General features: G+C 42.6%; 1 protein-coding gene across 2 annotated transcripts in view; it reads left to right on the top strand.

The window, feature by feature from the left end:
* Window positions 1–1727: 1727 nt before the first annotated feature.
* CERS6 (ceramide synthase 6) overlaps window positions 1728–20419 on the top strand; it is a 328468-nt gene continuing 309776 nt past the window's right edge. For both annotated transcript variants that reach the window (XM_058714943.1, XM_058714935.1), the window contains exon 1: window positions 1728–2035. In XM_058714943.1, coding sequence (XP_058570926.1) covers window positions 1866–2035 — 170 coding nt within the window. In that variant the 5' untranslated portion in view covers window positions 1728–1865. The remainder of the gene's footprint in view (window positions 2036–20419) is intronic.

The following is a 20419-nucleotide window of genomic DNA, read 5'->3' as shown; positions in this document are numbered from 1 at the left end:
GAAGGAAAAAAAAAATTAGAGGGAAGATTAGTTTGGACAGGAAATGGTTCTGAGACATCCAAGTGGAGTTGTTGAATTGACAGTGGATTTAGGAGACTGAAGTTCAAGGAAAAGTTCATGGTTAGAGATATAAATTGGGAGCCATCGGTATGACATTAAAGGCCATGGTACTGGGTTAGATCACCACGTGAATGAATGTAGCTAGGAAAGTGAAAGGGACAAAAACCTGACTCCTAGACCATTCCACTCTAAGGGATTAGGAAGGTGAGGAGGACCAAAAAGCAGACACAGCAAATGTGGCCACAAAGTAGAATGAAAACCAGAAGAATGTGGTTTCTGGAAGCCAAGACAAGAAGGTGTTTCGAGAGGCAGGACCTTGGCCAAAATGTTGCTGACAGAGGTGTTGAGAACAGACCTTTGGGTTTAGCAACATGAAGATCATTGGTGACCTTGAGCAGTCCACTACAGTAGAGGGGGACAAATGCCCGAATGGAAGTTCAAAAGAGAATGGAGGGGAGAGAAATCGGAAGAAATAAATATAGGCAGTTCTTTAGAGGTTTGCTTTAAAGGGAAGGAGTACAAAGAGGGTGGTGGCTGGTGGGACAGGGAGAATAAAGTGTGTGTTAAGGGCCTGTTCATATGCCTCTTGGCAGAGTCCGCTACAACTTACTGGCAGAACCAGTCAGAAAAGGAATGATAGTGAGAAAAATGAACAAAATACCCCTACAGCCAGGTCTGCACGGACCACTGAACCGACCCACACACGGTTCACCGTATCAATGAGGAAACGTCCTGCGGAAGTGAAGGTGCCTGGGTTAGGCCTTATAGACCGAACACCTAAACGTTTCAGATTCAAAAGGCAGAAATAATAAGCCTGTCAAATAGCAGTGTGGAGGTTCCCTCTACTGATCTGCGACGCCAAAATGTGGTCTGGTGGCATTTTCTGAGAGATTCATTTGGAGTGGCAGTTTCACAGGATCATCACCCTCATCCTCACTAGCAAACAGTACGTAAGTGCCTGACTTCCCTACCACCTCATAAATTAAAACCGTTCCCTGGGCGAACCGGTGTGGTAATGAGAAGTAGTGAGAGGCCTGAAGGTCAGGGATGGGGAAAAGGCAGGGATCCGGTAGAGGCAGGCGGCTCTTGCCAAACCATCCCGCCCCAGTTCCTGATTTTCACCCTGGCTGTCCAAGCGCGGGAGTGCACGACTCCTCCGCTGCTTCTTCCTCCTTTGCCCCTTGAGCTCCGTACTTCTTCTTTTGCTGTTCTCTCTCAACGCAGGGGTGGTTGCGAAGATCGGCCCTGGCCCCTACCTGGCCCCTACCACCGCCTGTAGGCGCGCGGGAAGCGGACTGAGACCCCCTGAAACTCCAGTGGGGGCAGGACCCGGCGTTCTGAGCATGTGCGAGCAAGCCGGGAGGCTAGGGCGGATTCGGGGGGTGGGGGCCGCCTCAGGTCTCTGTGCTAAGCGCGGAGCAGGGGCGCGGCGGAGCAGGAGCGTGGTGAGCGCAGGGCCGGCCAGCACTCTCCAGCGCCGGGATCCTGCGCCTAGGGCGCAGCGGCTGCGCCCTATCCTCCGGGCGTGGGCGAGCTGGCCGCGTGTGCCTCCCTGCTTGACGCGTGGACGAGCCAATCAGGACTAGCGGTCCAGGCTGCCATGTGACGGGCGAGGCGGCTCCTTTCCCCAGCGCGGCCAGAGGGAGGAGAGAACCGGGGCTCGCCGCGAGCCTTCGAGAGCAGCGGTCGCGGAGGCGGCGGCGGCGGCACAGGCTCGGGCCAGCCGCGCGCGCATCCCCCGGCGCCCTGGGCGGTGGAAAGCTCGGCGGGCCGCGGCAGCCCAAGACACGAGTGGACAAAGCAAGATGGCAGGGATCTTAGCCTGGTTCTGGAACGAGAGGTTTTGGCTCCCACACAATGTCACCTGGGCGGACCTGAAGAACACGGAGGAGGCCACCTTCCCGCAGGCTGAGGACCTCTATCTTGCCTTCCCCGTGGCCTTCTGCATCTTCATGGTGCGGTTCATCTTCGAGAGGTAAGAGGGGCTGGAGCGCTCCTCCCCTCCCCCTTCACACACTCTCACACACACACGCACACGCACCCGCGCGCGCACATTCGCGCGCACACGCACCCTCGCGTGCTCTGTGGCGCACGCACCCGCGCCCCCCAGCGCTCGCGCCTCCAACCTTTGTGTTCGGGGAAGGGGTTGCTGACCCTTCAGCCCGGCTGCCGTTCGGGGCGCCAGGGAGGATCTGGCTAGCCTACGGATTTCCTCCGGGGCGCCGGGGAGGGGCCGTGTAGCGTTGGGGTCGCCCCCCGCACTCCTCCTGGGCCCGCTCTCTCCCGGCCGCGAGCGCCGGCGAACAAAGGTGAGCGCCCGGCGGCCTCGGGACGCGGCGCACTCGGAGGGGTTGGCCCCTGTGCGCCCCGCGGGCGGCCGCGCTGCGGGGCAGGGCTCCCGGCCGAGGCTCGTCGCCACCCACCTGACAGCCTGGAGCGCTGCGGACGCGCGGCCCGGAGGGCGGAGGGACCGCGCACACACCTCCAGTCCTTTCGCCCAAGCACGCGGATTGTGGGGACTGTGCTTCGGAACAATTCGCCGGGGACTCCTGGGCTTCTGGCCGCTAGTTGGTTTCTACTCGTGACACTATCAGGCCCACAGTCCTGGGAGATAGATGACAACAGTTTTTAGGCTTCCAGCACTCCGGGTCATTAGCGGTTTTCTTAAAAGATTATGACGAGACGGGTGCACAGCCTGCAACGTGGTGATATTAAATTGATAAGATGCTTCCTGTGAATAACCATAAACTTTTGTACCAAACGCACTTAAAACATTTTAAGGAGTTGTTATTTATCGTTTGTATAATTTCCGGATTTGGTTGAGTGGCCCCACTGTGTCCCGAACAAACTTGTGTTACTCTCATTCAATCAGTCTTAGTCACAAAACTCGATTTTGCGTGCTGTGCACTCTCCGGGTGCTATTGAAACAAAAGCAGGACAGCGGCACACACTTGTTTTCCTCTACTGAGAACCTCGCCTCCCCTTCCTCTCCTCTCTCCGCCCCCCATTCATCGGTGAGGCTGAATTCCTCAGATGATGGAGTTTATACCCCATTTCCCACGTCCACTCCACCACTCTTCTCCTACCCCCAACTCACCTTGGTTTTGTTTCTGAAGCTTTTGCTGTTATTTTGTTTGCTGTTTCTGTTTGCCTGACACCACTCTTGAGGATGGCGGAGTTTGTCTTTTGTGGCATTTGTTGCTGGGTATGGCAGCAGAAAAAGCTTCGTGGGAACAAAAAGTATCTTTTGTTTAAGGAAGGTGTGTTTTTCAGCGGGCGTTAACTGTTGCTTGTGAACCAAGCCGCCGGTTCACATGCAGAGATTGAAATGCACGAAGGAACAGATTTAAAGACGTATTTTAAAATGACTGCAATCCAGCGCAGATACCTCACTGATCCTATCTAGCGCTGAGGCCTACTGTGAAAAAGTGGGTGTGTTTGTAGGTTTGGAGTTGCTTCTACAGCAGATGTTTACTTACAGAAAATAGGAACTGCTATCTAACTTCGGAATCTCTTCAAAAACAGCCTCTCGGGACCTGCAGGAGTTCTGTACTGATCGATACTTAGTAGGGGCTCCACACACCATTGCGTAAGAACATCTGATCAATTCTGGACGGGCTCACTTGTAGTCAGGTAATGCATTTGAAAGAGGTGTAGTCTTAACGTTTTGGATAACAAAAGCATGTCAGCTAACGACCTTTGTGCAGAAAGCTGATTCCAAGTTCTTTAGATTGGAAAAAAATAAATTTGGTTTTGTACTTAAACTTTCTCTGCCTTAAAAAAAAAAAAAAAAAAAAACCTAAAAACAAATGTAATTTAAGTTGAAAACTGGAAGTTTGTTATTCTTCTTCCTGGACAGTTTTTTCTTCCTTTGTGTAATCTCTTGACTGGACTTAGACTTTGTACAAAAGGGTCAGCTGCTTTCAACTATCAGTCACAGCAAATGTCGTCATATTGTAACGCAGAGAGTTTTTCAGTTACTTTCAGGCTGTTGGTTCATGTAGAAGTGAATTTCATGGCAAACTGAGAGTTTGCGATTGATGTTCAGAAGAATACTCCAGTATGGCCCATATACCACAGGATGCTATACTGACTCTTGGAAGGATGTCTACTTTGTTTCTATAGTGGCGACGGCCCTGTCTTAAGCATTCAGACTCTCAGTTCCCTGAAAATCCAAGTGTATAATTGTGTCCAGAATTACAAGTTGTGCATGTTTCTCCTCTCCTCACACCTAAGGAGCCCATTCTGGTATCCAGCTTGTGGCCTTTGTCTCAGCATCCACCAAGGGCCTGAATTTGAATCAGCTGATACTGTTATTCGTGATATGACTCACTTTCCGTCCTCTTCTAACATGGTGTACTTAAATCTTTCTTTTGCTGTATTCTGTAATGTATAGCATGATTTAAAGAAGCCTGTTGTGAGTCCCTTTACAAAATGAAATGCCTTTGTAATATAAATAATTCCCTCCAGATTCTCTTCCTTTTCTTAAAATTTATTTTTCATTTTTGGGGCGCTTGGATGATTCAGCCAGAGGAGCATGCAACTCTTGATCTTGGGGTCGTGAGTTTGAGCTTCACGTTGGGTTAGAGATTACTTAAATAAATAAACAAATATTTTTAAAAATTTACTTTTCATTTTTATTTTTCAGGATTCTATTCTTTTTATGCTTCTGTTGTTACTTATTTCAAAGCTGAGAACATATCTCTGAAATGCCTGATTATCCAAGATCTTTATTTCCATTAAATAGGGTCTGTAATGCACTTGTTGAGGCCCAAATTGTGAATTTGAATACGTTCTCCTCAGACTTATGTTTTTCTCTCCATAAAGAGAAACACTAAGGAATAGAGTGGATTGAGCTTTGCTCCATTAAATAGGCTTATTTTTTTGTTTGCACACCACTGTTGGGGTGTTGACAGTGGAGGCATTGGTGGCCAGAATGATACCGTGTTATGGTACCATATGGGCAACAATATGGACACTCAGCATGGTTGGTTAAAAATGGAGCAGGCTAAATTCAGTGACTTTCGACTGAATCTGTGAATAGTCCAAAGCTGGGTGGTTTTTAACATTGCCTTTGTACCGCACTTAACCCTCGGTAGGACCAGCAGGACCATTATAGATATTACTTGATTGACAAAGTAAAAGATCTGTTGTTAAAAAAAAAAACAAAAAACAAAAAAAAACAAAACTTCATGGTTTCTCCTAGAATGAAAATTGTAGGGTATACCGTTATATTATGTTGTTGGCTTGATGACAAGGAACAAAGTAATATTTATTATTTTAAATTAAAAAAATTTAATTTCAGTATAGTTAACAGTATTATATTAGTTTCAGGTGTACAATATAGTGATTCAACAGTTCTACACATTACTCAGTGCACACCATGACCAAAATATTATTTAATAATGTAACATTATCGGGGCGCCCGGGTGGCTCAGTCGGTTGAGCGTCCGACTTCGGCTCAGGTCATGATCTCACTGCTCCTGAGTTTGAGCCCCGCGTCAGGCTCTGTGCTGACCGCTCGGAGCCTGGAGCCTGTTTCAGATTCTGTGCCTCCCTCTTTCTCTGTCCCAATCCACTCGCATTCTGTCTCTCTCAAAAATAAATAAACATTAAAAAATATAATGTAACATTATCATATATTTTATGAATTTTCTTGATTTAATGCTTGTTTAGGCTTAGTGAGCCCTTCTCTGGAATTATAATAAGTACTTCTTCCAGATTCACTTGTTAAAATATATTGCTATAAATTACTATCTCATGAAACTCTGCGCAGGCTAAAAGTCATTTTTTGCAGGTAGAAATTAGTTGTCTAAGAATAAAGAGATTTTTTTCATACAAGTATTTTAGCCAATGGTTTCTTTCTTGTATTTTTTCAATTATGATTTGAATGAAAAGAATTATTTGGACTGTTATCATTTGTGCTCCAAAAAAACTACCATATTTCAGAATAATCAGCAAAGAAGATTCTTAGAGAAATCAGTTGCTCTCTTTCCTCAGACTGAATTTCGGTGGACCCTGGAGTAGACCTGACACCTCTTGTGATGACCAGATAATAAATGAAAAACTCATCCCTGTCAGGTTGGCTCTCAAAGTGCCAAGCTATGAGAGAACTGTCATTTTCCAGGAGGCTGACACCGGTCTCGCCTGGCTCATTCACTTAAAAGACCTGCTGCCCTCAAACCTTCAAGAAACAATAGTGTCTCATTAGTGTCAGAGGGAAGGTCTGGCCAGTGGGCCTTTTCTTACTGATTTCCTTATGTCTTTGCCTTGCTAGGAGCCCTGGGTAAGGTCCTGGAAGGGAAGAGAAGGGGAGGTGAAGGGGGAGGGGGGAAGGAATATGAATAAGAAAGTATTCCTGACCTGATGGTTAGAGGTGAGAGGGGAGGTGTGAGTGAATGTCCGCCAGGAAAAAGCGGTGTGTCAGGTGAATTTGATTTCTGAAGGTTGTTCCTGTAAAGTCCCTTGTAATGAAGAGACTGGATGTCTTCTGATATATTTTGAAAGAGTTTGCGGTGGACTGGATGTTTCTGTCTCTCAAAATTCATATGCTGCAATCCTAAACGCCAAGGGGATGGTATTAGGAGGTGGGGACTTTGGGAGGTGATTAGGCCATGAGGGTTTGTGAATAGGGTTAGTGAAAATAGAGCCTTTGTGAATAGGGTTAGTGCCCTTATAAAAAAGGCCCAGAGAGCTCCTTGCCTCTTCAGCCATCTGAGGACACAATAAAAAGATGGCTCTCTGTGAACCTGGGTTATTCTCACCACATCCCAAATCTGCTAGTGCCTTGATCTTGGACCTCCCAGTCTCCAAAACTGAAAAATAAATTTCTGTTGTTTATAAGCCGCCCAGACTGTAGTATTTTGGTATAGCTGCCTGAATGGACCAACACAGAATATTTGGTAACAGTTTGCATACGAAAAGTTCCTTTTGTGCAGTCAACGTTGGACATTTAACTCTCTAAATGTACCTGTTTTCCTTGTTCAGTATGGTGTGATTCAGATTAAAACTATGGATCCCTGCTTTGCTGGACTGGTGTTAGGGGAAGAGTCGGTGTCAGAAGTAATAGGTTGCCTCCTACAATTAGTGACTGGGAAAGGAAAATTGGATTACAATGGCTGCTCTGTTGGAAAACAACTTGAAATCAAAGGGACTGTATTTGCAGACCTGTAGTACAGCTTTCTCATCTTGCAGAATAAAAGGTTTGCATTTGTTGGGTGCAATCCTTTAGCTGTTTGTAGTAGATTGCTTTATGGATAAAAAACATCACGTTACTTTTAATGGACAGTGCCTTAGAATGGTGAGGAAAGCAGGTAAGAAAACTGCAAATTATTGCAAATGATTTAATGCCATCAAGGATTAATGACACTAGCACTTTGAGTTCACTTATGACTTTACTGCCGAAAGTGTCTTCATGGACAGGGTTACATTTTTTTCTGCTGGATCCTCATTTGTAAGTGGTTTCGCTTCTGTGATGGGGAAAGGCAGGTGTCAGTGGAAAGGAAATAAGGTTTAAAGTGAATTTCTTCCATCAGCAAACCTGTTCCATGGCTTATTTGGAGATCACTGCACTGCCCTCAGGCACTGTTCACACGTTGTTGGTGAGCATGAGAATCTAGGACCATTTTGTACATAGAAGATTGTTAAGTGTTTATTACATGTGCTTAAATTCCTTTTCCTATCACCAGACCAAGCTAGATTTTCTTACAGAGTTACGACTCTCAAAATTTTACTGTTTTTCCCCCCTCCCACCTTCATTTGATCAGTTAATTTTGTAGATACTTTTGAGTCAGGATATTGGGGTTCCAGATTTTGTTTGCCGGTAACTAGTTGTATCATTTAATGTTTCTAGGGGGGTCATTTTTTTTCTTTAAAAATTTTTTTAATGTTTATTTATTTTTGAGAGAGAGAGACAAACAGACAGAGAGTGAGTGGCGGAAGGGGCAGAGAGAGAGGGAGACACAGAATCTGAAGCAGGTTCCAGGCTCTGAGCTGTCAGCACAGAGCCCGATGCGGGGTGTGAGCCCACACACTGAGAGATTATGACGTGAGCCGAAGTTGGATGCTCAACCAACTGAGCCACCCAGGTGCCCCTCTTTTTTAAGAAATTTATTTATAAAAATAAGTGTAAACAAGATGGCTTCTCATAGCACGAAGATCCTTCCAGCGATGCCCTGAGAACCTTTATTCCTAACTAAGATTTTATCCTTTGGTCTTTTATCCTCCCCTTTAAAAGAATAATCTCGCAGCCTCTTTTGTTGTCACTCTTACCTGCTGTCATAATTTTCATTGACATCGTACACCTTTGCTTCTGCTTGATTGAACACGAAATGGTGATTTTCACCGTTTCTTTTGGGGTTGTTCATTAGTACTGCTGTGGATGGTTGATTGCCAGGGCACACAGTCTGAAGTTGACTTGGTGCTCACTGTCTTTTTTCTTATGTTTGACTATTGAAAATGACTGCGGCTGTTAATGAATAACTTTTTAATTTTAATTTTGAAAGTAGTAATAACAACTGATATGTATTTCCTAAAATGAGCTTCTTACTTTGCATGGTCTACTTATTTAATCCTTTCCTAAATCCTGTGAGGTAGATACTAATTTTCCCAATATTTTACAGATGACAGTAAGATTTGAGAATTTAGGAAATATACCTAGCTCACCATAGCTTAAAATAGCAAGGTAAGCATTTGGAACCAGGTTTCTTGATCTCCTAGTAATTTTGGTGATTTTTAAAATTTTCTTAAAATTTTTATTTTATTTTAAAGAGAGAGTGAGGGGGAAGGAGGCAGAGGAAGAGAGACAGAGAGAGAGAGATAGAGAAAATCCTGAACAGGCGAGATCACATTGTATATGTACCATAATTCCTTTAACTAGTCTGCATATTGTTGTTGGACATAATAGACTGTTTTCAGTTTGTGTATGTAAATCTTCCAACTCCTGATGACTTCCTAAGTAATGTTTCTTAGAAGTGGCATTTCTAAGCCCAAAATGGTAAATATCTTAGTGTTCTTGATAGATACAAATGGCGAAATTGGTGTCCAGAAAAATTATATCCATTTGCACTTCCTTATCAGCATCCATAGTATTATCATTTGAGGAAATTTTTGCTTTGCAAGCTGAAAAAAAGTTACTGCTGTAATGTGAGTATGTTTTTATGTTATTCATTATGTTATTTCAAATATTTACTAATCATTTGTATTTCATTTTCTGTGAACTTGTGTGTGTTTTTTTATTGGGATGAACCTTCCAACTTTTTTGGTAGGAAAGTGGTGGCCTTTGAATTTTTTTTTTGTTTTAGTGCAGAATGGTCTTGTTTATACTCTTACTCCTTTCTGCTTTCAGCCTCTCGCCCACAACCTGAGTATTCATCATCAGGCAGGAAGCTTCTCAGATTCTTCCACACAGTGGAAGGGATGCAGTCAAGAGGATGAAGTGGGATAATATCCTGATTTTATTATGGAGAATGAGGCATAAAGAAAGGGCTGGGAGGAAGGTTGAGGAATTCAGAGTGAATGGGTTTTTATTAAGGAAACTCATAGATAGAGCTAAACTCTTATATTGTTTCTCTGAACGTTTGGTTGAAAGTGACTTATTAGACACTAATCGTTAGGGAAATACAAATCGAAAGCACAGTGAGATACTACCTCATACCCATTAGGATGGCCACTACCAGGAAAAATAAAAAATAAAAAAAAGAAAGAAAGGAAGACAGATGTTGGTGAGGATGTAGAGGAATTGGAACCCTGTGCATTGTTGGTGGGAAGTGTACAGCCGCTATAGAAAACAATACGGAATGTCCTCAGAAAAGTAAAAATAGAATTACCATATAATTCCGCTTCTGGCACATGCCCCAAAGACTCGAAGGCAGAGTTTCAAAGAGATATTTGCACACTTGCACTCTTAGCAACATTATTCACAATAGCCAAAGGGTAGAAACAACCCTAGTGTATTGACACATGAATGGATAAACAAAGTGTGGTACGTCCATTCAGTAAAACATCAGTCAGCCCTAAAAATGAAGGAATTCTGACACATGCTACAGCGTGGATGAACCTCAAGGACATTATGCTAAGTGGAATGAACCGGTCACAAACAGACACGCCGTATGATCACACTTATATGAAGTACCTAGGGTAGTCAGATTCATAGAGACAGTAAGTGGAATGGTGGCCAGGGGCTGAAGAGAGGCAGAAATGATGAATTAATGTTTCATAGGTGTAGAGTTTTGTGTTTGCAAGATGAAAGGAGTTCTGGAGATGGATTAGATTGGCAGTGATGGTTGCTCCGTGTGAGTGTGCTTGATGCAGGTGCACACTTAAAAATGGTTAAGATGGTAAATTTTATGTGTATCTTACCACAACTAAAAATAATAAAAATGTAAAGGTTCACTGACTTAAAAAGGTCACTTACTAGAAATAACTGGTTTCATTTTCTAGGTTTGACAGATTTCTAGTCCTCTTGATCTCAGTTTCATCAAGCACTGTTTTGTTTCTGGGTTTGTTTTCTTTTAAAATACATAACCCCTTTGTGGTCTAGGAGAGCCCTTCTCTCCAGAATCATCTGGAATGGTTTGGTGGGAGGTGAGGGGTGATGGAAGGGAGGTTAAAGTCCAGAGAGCTCTTACATACCCAGGCCTTTTGGGGAGGTCCTTCAACCAAACAACTTTCTTCAGTCTGTGTGTTAATATGACAATTTAAAAATAGTAAAATGGCAGGTACAGAAGTGAATACAGTGTCTTTAGAAAAGCCTACTGCACAGTTTCAGAGGATACAGCCCTAGGATTAAAGGCATTCTAGTGAGTTCACAATCCACTTAAAGCAAACCAGGATGATAGGATAAAATTCTAGTAAGGCGAGTGTCCTGGGCCACAGACATATCCTATGGAAGCTTTTCTGTGGAAGATCAGATCTGACACTCTTCTCTGTCATTTTAAATTTATAGCCATGTTAGAGGTGCCTGGGTGGCTTAGTTGGTTATACATCTGACTCTTGATCTCAGCTCAGGTTCTTGATCTCAGGGTCATGAGTTCAAGCCCTGTGTTGGGCTTCGTGCTGAACATGAAGCCTACTAAAAAAAATAAGAATAAATTTATACCCATTTTGTAAGCAAATGCTTTATTTTATTTATTTTTTTTAATGTTTATTTATTTTTGAGACAGAGAGAGACAGAGCATGAATGGGGGAGGGGCAGAGAGAGAGGGAGACACAGAATCGGAAGCAGGCTCCAGGCTCTGAGCCATCAGCCCAGAGCCTGACGCGGGGCTCGAACTCAAGAACCGTGAGATCATGAGCTGAAGTCGGACACTCAACCGACTGAGCCACCCAGGCGCCCCAGTAAGCAAATGCTTTAAATACTCAAAAATCTGAACATGATTTTACTCAAATGCCGTGTACTATAAGGTAATTGATAGTAAGCATTGGCAGGTTCATATTATTGAAAAGTAGTTTTCAAAGTTTGTGCAAATGTTTGGTCTTTTTTGTACAAAACACTGCTTCCCATAATTTATCTCTGAAAATATTTGGGACAGGTTTTTTTTTTTTTTTTTTTTTTTAAGGAGAATGTTTTTCCCCTCAGCACTAGCCTTCACAGTGGACTTCTCTTGAACCACTCCTGCTTCCCATTCCTGCTTTTGCTTTTATTACCTCAGTATTGGATTGTGTGGCTTGTTTTGGCAGGGGTGGAGTTAAAGATACACAAATGGTTTTTCATTACAGGAAGGATGCATTCATTCCTTTACTAGGTAAGCTCGTTCACACGGTGACCCAGGAATAACATTCCAGGGTCTACATAAATGTCACATCTTATCTTTGAGGTTTTCAGGTTAGAAAGCTATTGTTGCTGTCCTGAAGCTGTGATTGAGATGGTCTCTCCCCTCCCCTTTCTCTTCCTCCCTCTCTCCTCTCTTTCCTTTCTTCTCATCACTTGTACCTTTAAACACACAAGGAGGACTTGAGAGCACAGGAGGAGCACAGTGTTAAGTGTGATGGGAGGGGATAGAGAAAACCATGTAAAGTCTTGCCTAGGGACACTTTGGCAAGTATCTGAGTAAAAGCTGCCAGCTAGTCTAAGTGGCTCTGTAGATCTTGTCTTCATAGATCACCATTTCAAAGCAGAATGTAGTGACTCAGTGGTTTAAGCAGAGTGGCAGTTTGGGACACAATAGCTTGAGTGAAGGGAAATTGAGAACCCAGCAATCGGTCACTGAGGCTACATAGAGATAAGAGAGTATAAGGGCTTTATGTGTCAGAGGGTGTGTTTATTTTTGAGTGTGTGGGTAGACTCAAGGGTGACAGTACATTTAAATTGTTACTGTTTTGTACATTTTTTGCAGCTGATTACAGATGTATATCCCTAATTCCTAGAATTAAAAGGAAAATGGATGAGATATCACAGAGACTGTGAAACTTGGGTTAAAATGCACCCCCTGCCGTTTATCAGCTATGTAGTAGCAGACGGCATACCTTCTGAAATTTGATGTCTTTACTTGTAAAATGGGGAGTATACCTACTTTGTGATTTTGGAGGACTGTGAAAATCCATTTAAAGGGGGCTCAGTAAACACTGGTTCTTAAAAATACACGTTGTGTAAAAAATAATTGATACCATAATACAGTATTTAGTACCTACTTGAGAAGTAATGCTCTGAGATGTGATTTCATGTGTTAGGTGTGTTGAGGGGGGCGGTTGAGAGGTAGGGAGAGAGTGCAGTTCGTGGGGGCAGTAGGACTTGTTTATATATGTGCTCCTGAAACTGGAGGATTTACGTGTTCTGTTGAAGAGTAATTATTTAGGGTTTTACCCAGGCATTGGAGCCCTAATCCCATCAGCACTATGCCTATTTAGGGAGGAGAATGCTTCTTAGCCTCTTCTTCTCAACTGTTAATATTGATGCGGATTTTAGGCCAGTGATTTGTTTGTATTTTGGGGACAGAAAACTATGTCTAATGGTGGAATTTTAGACAGGTGATGGACAGCTTTGTACCACTTGGAGCCTGAAGCTTTCTCCGGGCGTTGTGCCTTTGGAGAAGGCCCAGGAAGATGGTCTTTCTCTGGTTAGAGAGAGACAACTCTGACTCTGGTTAGAGTTTTCACAGGAAGCTGCCTTTCAGGGGAGGGATGCCTTAGGCAAGTATGCCAGTCTGTCCCCCACTGTCCCATCTGGCCCCGACGGTCCTTTTTTATTGCACATACACTCAAAGGAAAATTGATTGGGTATTCAGATATTGGTAATGGCAAACATCAATTTGGCCGTTTCTATTGATTTGAGGACCTGAGGAATTCTGGCCATGCCACCTACAGCTGAAGATCTAGGAGCAAATTACTTCATCTCTCCGTGCTGTTTTCAACTCCTAGGGCTGTGAAGATTAGATGAGATAACGCATGCATTGTGTTTAGAGCATTGCCTAGTTTACGGACGTAGTGTTTCCTGATTCTTTAGGTTTATTCAAGGTACACACAAGGTCCTGCCCCCCAACCCCCAAGTCACTTTCTGATTGTTGGAACCCTGATTTCCAGAAATGAGGCTTTATCATTAGAATTCTGAAACCATCGGGGCACCTGGGTGGCTCAGTTGGTTGAGCGTCCAATTTCAGCTCAGGTCATGATCTCACAGCTCTTGAGTTCGACCTCTGTGCTGACAGCTCAGAGCCTGGAGCCTGCTTGGGATTCTATGTCTCTGTCTCTCTCTCCCCCCTCCCTCAAAAATAAATATTAAAATTTTTTTTAAAAAAATAAGATCTCTGAACCCCTTTACTGGCATGAACACGTATGATAGACATACCTGCTTTTTACTGTTTGGGTTTGGGTTTGGGTTTACTTTCCCTCATATCTTCTCCTCTGTCTCTGTCCTTGTCTCTCTCTTCCTTCCCCTCCAAGGAAAATTCTGATACTTCTAATTGTAGTTAGCAGAAAACAACCCTTAGCAACTTAGTGAAGAACTAGGCCTTGTCTACCTCACACTCATGTGATGCACTTTGCTGAGATTGTATGTTAATATTTAGATGGCTCAGAAATATATATGTTTTCCTAGTAAGAGCCTCCCAGAAAAAGGAAAGCCTTGAGACTAATTATCAATTTCTTTCAGAATTTTAAGCCTAGTGGATTATCTTAATTTGATCCTTAGGAGAAACATTCAGTGTAGCATCCCTGGGATCGTATTTATGAAAATGACATTCAAAATGGGCTGAAAAATAATAAATACATTATTTTTTCTGTAAGAGAAACCAGCCACCCCAGATTTTAACTTCCATTGGTGTGAATGTGGCTAACCTCGCCTGACCAAATTCATTTAGAAGGCCTTTGAGGCTGCTTTCCACTTCAGGCACCTTGTTAGCTCTGCACAGCTGAAAAATAACTCATAAGTAGTTTGCTGTGTAAATCGTTGAACAAGCCTGTAAATTTTTTTAGGCATTGATGGAAGATATCTTAGGATGATCAAATATGACATTTGTGGTGGGTTTGCCTTTTAAAGGAGGAAGTAAGGCAAAGATGAAACCACAATGCTGTAGAATGACAGATTACCCAAAACTGCTTCTATTTTAATTCGGTAGTAGTTTAATAGAGCCATAGACTTTCTACTTAGAAAGGAAATTGAAAACTCATTCACTTAAAAATATGAGTCTGTTGTGCGTCACACCAGTGATGTACCAAAGTAGGGGATGGTGGGGAGGTAGTCTGACCCAGGTGCGTGCGGTTAGGGGGTACATGCAATGAGGAGGTGCAATACCTCTAGATTAAAAAAAAACAAAATTGACTGAAAGTTGGTCTGATTTTTATTAGCACCATGTGAAGCCAATTCTAAACATAGACTGGGAGAGTGTAAAAACACCCCTCCTCACCAGGGCACACTGCTCCTACCACTAGCCCTTCCCCCAGCCTCTGGAAACACCACTGCCAGATGCTGTTTTAGGGCACAGATGTTCTGAAAACCACACTTTGAGAAATACTGGCCCAGCTACAAAGCTTCACCTCCCACTTTATATATTGGGATCCTGAAGCCTGTAGAGATGAAGCGACTTGGCCTGTGCCATCCACCCAAGGTCCTGGCAGAACCTGGCTGCTCTGAACTGCCATGGTGCCAAAGTCCAGTGATCAGCTGGTTTCAGTTTACTTGTGGCTGTCCCAGGAAACGCCTCCGTCCAGATGAAGCTGGAACAGTTGTTCACCCCACCTGATCGTTGGCCATGTTATCAGCGGAGGGTGGTCTGGTCATCAGCAGCGGGTGATTTCACAATGATAATGGCTACTCTGGCTCTCCCTGAGGGTGAATGAGGGTAGTGGTGGGAAGAAGATTCTCTGGTGATTGAGATGTACTGCCTGCCCACTGTCAGTGGACCACATTTTGTGGCTTTTCTTTTTAATTTTCTTTTTAACGATTTTATTCATCTTTGAGAGACAGAGCATGAGCAGGGGAGGGGCAGAGAGAGAGTGAGATGCAGAATCTGAAGGCTCCAGGCTCCGAGCTGGCAGCACAGAGCCCGACACGGGGCTCGAACCCACGAACCCTGAGATCATGACCTGAGCTGGAGTCGGACACCTAACTGACTGAGCCACCAGGCGTCCCTGATGGCTTTTTTTAAATAAAGGTGATTGAAGGGCTCCCCATTAAGTGTGGGTTGGCACTCCAGAGGACAGAACTCAAGTGTGCAGACACCCAGGGCCAGCTCTTGGTGTGGTGGTTCCTCCTGAGCACATTCTCCTGAACCACTGAGACCATACCCACGCTTTTGTTTTCCTCCCACTTCCACCCACACTTAAATGGCTGCCTGCAGGATTGTACAGGGACTGGGGAAGAGGACAAAAATAGATGCACAAGTGGTGGTTTTTAACCAGCAGTTATTTCTAAGGAGTGCTCAGGCAGTCAAGTGGTTTTCAGTGTATGTATTTTATGTGCATGGTGGTGTTGAGTTTTACGCTGTGGAATGCTTCCTTTTGCTAGTGTTAGGTGCCTGTGGTTTATTTGAGATAACTGGGCTCCTGAAATAAATATTGCTGTGAATTATATCTTAAGAGTTGAACAAGGGAAGTGTTAAAAAGATGCCGGTGCTCGGACATTGCCTTGCTTGGAGGGTAGGTAAGCAGGCGGACAGCCTTGCAGTGTCAGGACCCGTTTACACCTGGACGCAGAGTCAAGCCTTGTAAGATCAGGCAGAGGGCACCTAGTCTCCAACTTACCACAGCCTCTCACTCCTTTGAACTTCTATCTCCTTTTTGCTTAGTGCTTCCATATCTTCTGTTTGACTCTTCCTCTTGCTTAGACCCTACTCTGTGTTCAAATCTAAGGTAGCCTGCATAAACTGAATCTCTTGATTGGTTGACCCCCTTACCTTTTTGGTCCTGAGCCCTGTGTTACCAGCTGTTCTGTTATTCTTGCATTTCCCAGCGCCACAGCAAGTTTGGGCCAAGTCCATTTAGAAGGATAGTTAATGAGCACTATCAGCTTGTACTTTACTAATTTAATTAAATTTAATTTTTTAGTGTTAAAATATGCAACAAATAATATGGAATAAATGTTCTTTTTGTTTTAAAAAAATCACTGAATGGTTTTCGGCTTTTTTTCTGATTAAAAAAAAAAAAAAGAAATCAAATTGGTTAGGTTCCACAATTGTAGCACAGTGGATTATTGTTTGGCAAGCAGTTTTCCCTTTTTATAGTTGAAGATGATAAACATGTTCCATTAAAAATAGAACCAAACCTGGTTAGGCTTTCTCTCCATCAGCCTCCATTCTGTTTTCCAGCCAATGTCTACTTTCTGTACTCAGGGGTCACATCTAAGGAATGTCAGTTCTTTCAGATTTGTCTAAAGCTTTTCTGAATTGGGTGCATTTAGCTACTAGAAACTTCTTATTGTCTTAAAAAGCCAACCTCAAAGAGGCAGGGAGCTGCTCTGAATGGGGACTGCTGAGGTGCACAGTGTATGGTGATACATTTTGGGAGTTGGCACAGATGATACTTATTTATTTTGCAGGTGAAACTAACCACAGTCTTTAGTGTTTAGATTTGTGGAGAGAGCTGCCCTCTGCCATGTGTGTACAACAAAAGGGAGCACAGAACCCTGACTTTGCCTTAAAATTCCATCTTGGTAGACCCCTCGTTCAGCAAATACCCGTTAGTAACTCCAGCACTCAAACGTGCAATCATATGGCATTGTTCGAAAAGTGCTTTATATTTCCTGAAACAGACTTTTATTCTGTAACACACACGAAAGCACAGCTACATGTACAGTTTATTGGATTATCACAACAAAGTGAATGATACACTTATGTACTTATTATCGGAACCCAGATCAAGAAACAACATCATTAGCACCCAAATTTTGGGGCAGTATTATCAGTACTAAACCTCCTTATTAGTTTTTTTTTTTTACCTATTTTTATAAATGAGGGAAACATTATTTGCATTGTAAAGATAAAAGGCCACCTTAATTCCTTTTTTTTAAAATATGGTTTATTGTCAAATTGGCTTACATACAACAAACACCCAGTGCTCATCCCAACATGTGCCCTCCTCAGTGCCCATCACCCATTTTTCCCTCCCCCTATCCACCCTCAGTTTGTTCTCTGTATTTAAGAGTCTCTTGTGGGTTGCCTCCCAAGGCAACCTTAATTCCTAACCCATGCATCAAAACCCATTATTCCACTTAAGGTCATACATTCCTTATGAAGGAATGTTGGCACTTGACATCACATGTGAAACCATCTTTCTGTTAAGTTTGTGCATGTGCTTGGATACGTGTGTGTTCACATGCAAGATCTGATTAGTATTTGGTTATAAAATTTAATAAATTAAAGAAATTATTTAGAAAGGAACAAGAAGTGCATGTGAGAAAGTGACAGAACTATAGTCAAAACATCCCTTTTCCTTCCCACCTTAAAGTTAGTGAGAATGTTTTATAAGGATAGGCATTAATAAAGGGACACAAATACAGTATCTTTACATCCTGTTTTTAAGAACACATTAAGGATGTTAAGCAGGGGATAGGTGAATAAGTTTGTTGAAGTGCTTCTGTCTCCTGTTCCTTAGTTGTGGAAAGTTTGAGATTAGTAGTTTGAGACAAGATGATCAGAGCTATCACGTACTTGGGATTTGAAAAAGCTATGTATTTTGAATACTAAGTAATTATGATCTAGAAACACTGTGTTTGTTTTGAAAATAATATCTTTAAGACTTGCTTTGTTCATATTTTTAAAATTATACTTACCCTGGGATGCGTGGGTTGCTCAGTAGGTTAAGCGTCAGACTCTTGGTTTTGGCTCAGGTCATGATCTCATGGTTCATGAGATCAAGCCCTGCACCAGGCTCTGTGCTGACAGTGTAGAGCCTGCTTGGTATCGCTCTCTCCCTTCCTCTTTTTCTCCTCCCTCACCCTCTCAAAATAATTAAAAACTTTAAAAAAACATTATAATCGCCCTAAAGGCATATAACTTTTAATCTAATTTTTTCTTAGTTAAGTCCATCTTTGGCTATATTTTTTATTCCATTTGTTCATCTCTCTTCTTACAAATGCCAATTATGTTAGATTTCTTTAGTCTGCTTTTTACCATCTTCGCTATAATCATTTTAATATGTTTTTTCCATGTGGTTTTATTCATTTCCCTCTAGCCTGTATGCCAGGTGTCTCTTTCATTCGTGTTTATCCTTTTTATTCTATTGCTGTTCATATTGCTTAACCTTTTCTTAATCTTTACCTTCTCTTCTCTGGCTATTTCCATTTGCAATATTTTTGGTAGTTTTATAATTACTTCTCTGAACCCTAATATCTCTTCTTTGACTTTTTTTTAATGTTTATTTTTGAGAGAGAGACAGAGTGTGAGCAGGGTAGGGGCAGAGAGAGAGGGAGACACAATCCAAAACAGGCTGCAGGCTCTGAGCTGTCAGCACAGAGCCCAGTGTAGGGCTGGAACCCATGAGCCACGAGATCATGACCTAAGCCGAAGTCAGATGCCCAACTGACTGAGCCTCATAAGTGCCCCTCTTCTTTGACTTTTTTTTTTGAAGGGTGATCATGTGACTTGAAATGTCTATAAAATTTTTGTTTGAAGACCTGTGTTCCTGTGAGTAATTCTTTTTCATTTGCGTTCTAATCTTTTATTTTGTGATTATTATGCCTGGGTTGTGCTAGGTCCTACACATACCCGTTAGTCAACACACAGAAAATACTGGATTTTATTCTGCTTATTTCTGTAAAGGAGGGGGTACCATAAAATCAGCTTGCTAAAATCTTATTGTTTTTGGATTCCTAGCACAATTGAATGGTTTTCTTTAAAAAGAATGTTTCATTGGTGAAATCTTCAGTGTTCTGTGACTTCTGTTTCATGAGTCTGAAATATTCAGATGGCCATGGCACTGAATTTGAGGTACATGGTTTTCCAGAGCCTTTTTGAGCTCTGTAGTATAACAGTGTTAAAAAAAATTTTTTTTTGATGTTTATTTATTTTTGATAGAAAAGAGAGAGAGTGCGCACAAGCAGGGGAGGGGCAGAGAGAGAGAGAGAGAGAGAGAGAGAGAATCTGAAGTGGGCTCCAGGCTCTGAGTTGTCAGCACAGAGTCTGACTGAGCTGAAGTCAGAAGCTTAACTGAGTCACCTAGGCGCCCCAGTGTAACAATGTTTTTTCCAAATTATGCATGCTAGAGATAATGGGGTTTTTATGCTAGTTTTAAATGGGACTTATGAATTTTTCCTCCTGTGTTTTGGCAATGTAAAACTAACAATATACAATGAATCTCTTGGTGCAGTATTATCTTGGTGGTAACTATTTGTTAATTTCTAACATTAATTTTAATTTGTGGATTTTCAAATATTTCAGCGTCTAACATGATCATGCTACAAAACAACCAGTATTTGAAACATTGTAAACATTTAAAATTATAAAATCTCTTACTCCATTAAAAAATTATTTTAAAAAATTACTTCGTGTTTTATGTCTATAATCTCATAAGAAAACTCCCATTGCAGAAAAGAGCATAATTTTTCCATTTTCACTATTTTCTCAATTCATCTTTCTTCCCTAAATGTGACCAGTATTAGCAGTTGACATGTTTTATTTTTCCAGAACTTTTTCAATGCATTTACCTACCTACCTATACACACCCACACCCCCCCCACACTCCCCCCCACACAAACACACACGGAAGTATAAAGTTTGTTTAAAACATGAATGATACACTCTAAGTTCTGTTCTGAAACTTTTTTTTATACTTAACATTATGTCTTGAAGATTTTCGGGGCGCCTGGGTGGCGCAGTCGGTTAAGCGTCCGACTTCAGCCAGGTCACGATCTCGCGGTCCGTGAGTTCGAGCCCCGCGTCAGGCTCTGGGCTGATGGCTCGGAGCCTGGAGCCTGTTTCCGATTCTGTGT

The sequence above is a fragment of the Neofelis nebulosa genome, chromosome 2 (assembly GCF_028018385.1).
Source record: "Neofelis nebulosa isolate mNeoNeb1 chromosome 2, mNeoNeb1.pri, whole genome shotgun sequence".
NCBI lineage: Eukaryota > Metazoa > Chordata > Mammalia > Carnivora > Felidae > Neofelis > Neofelis nebulosa.
This window is presented reverse-complemented; position numbering and strand designations above follow the sequence as displayed.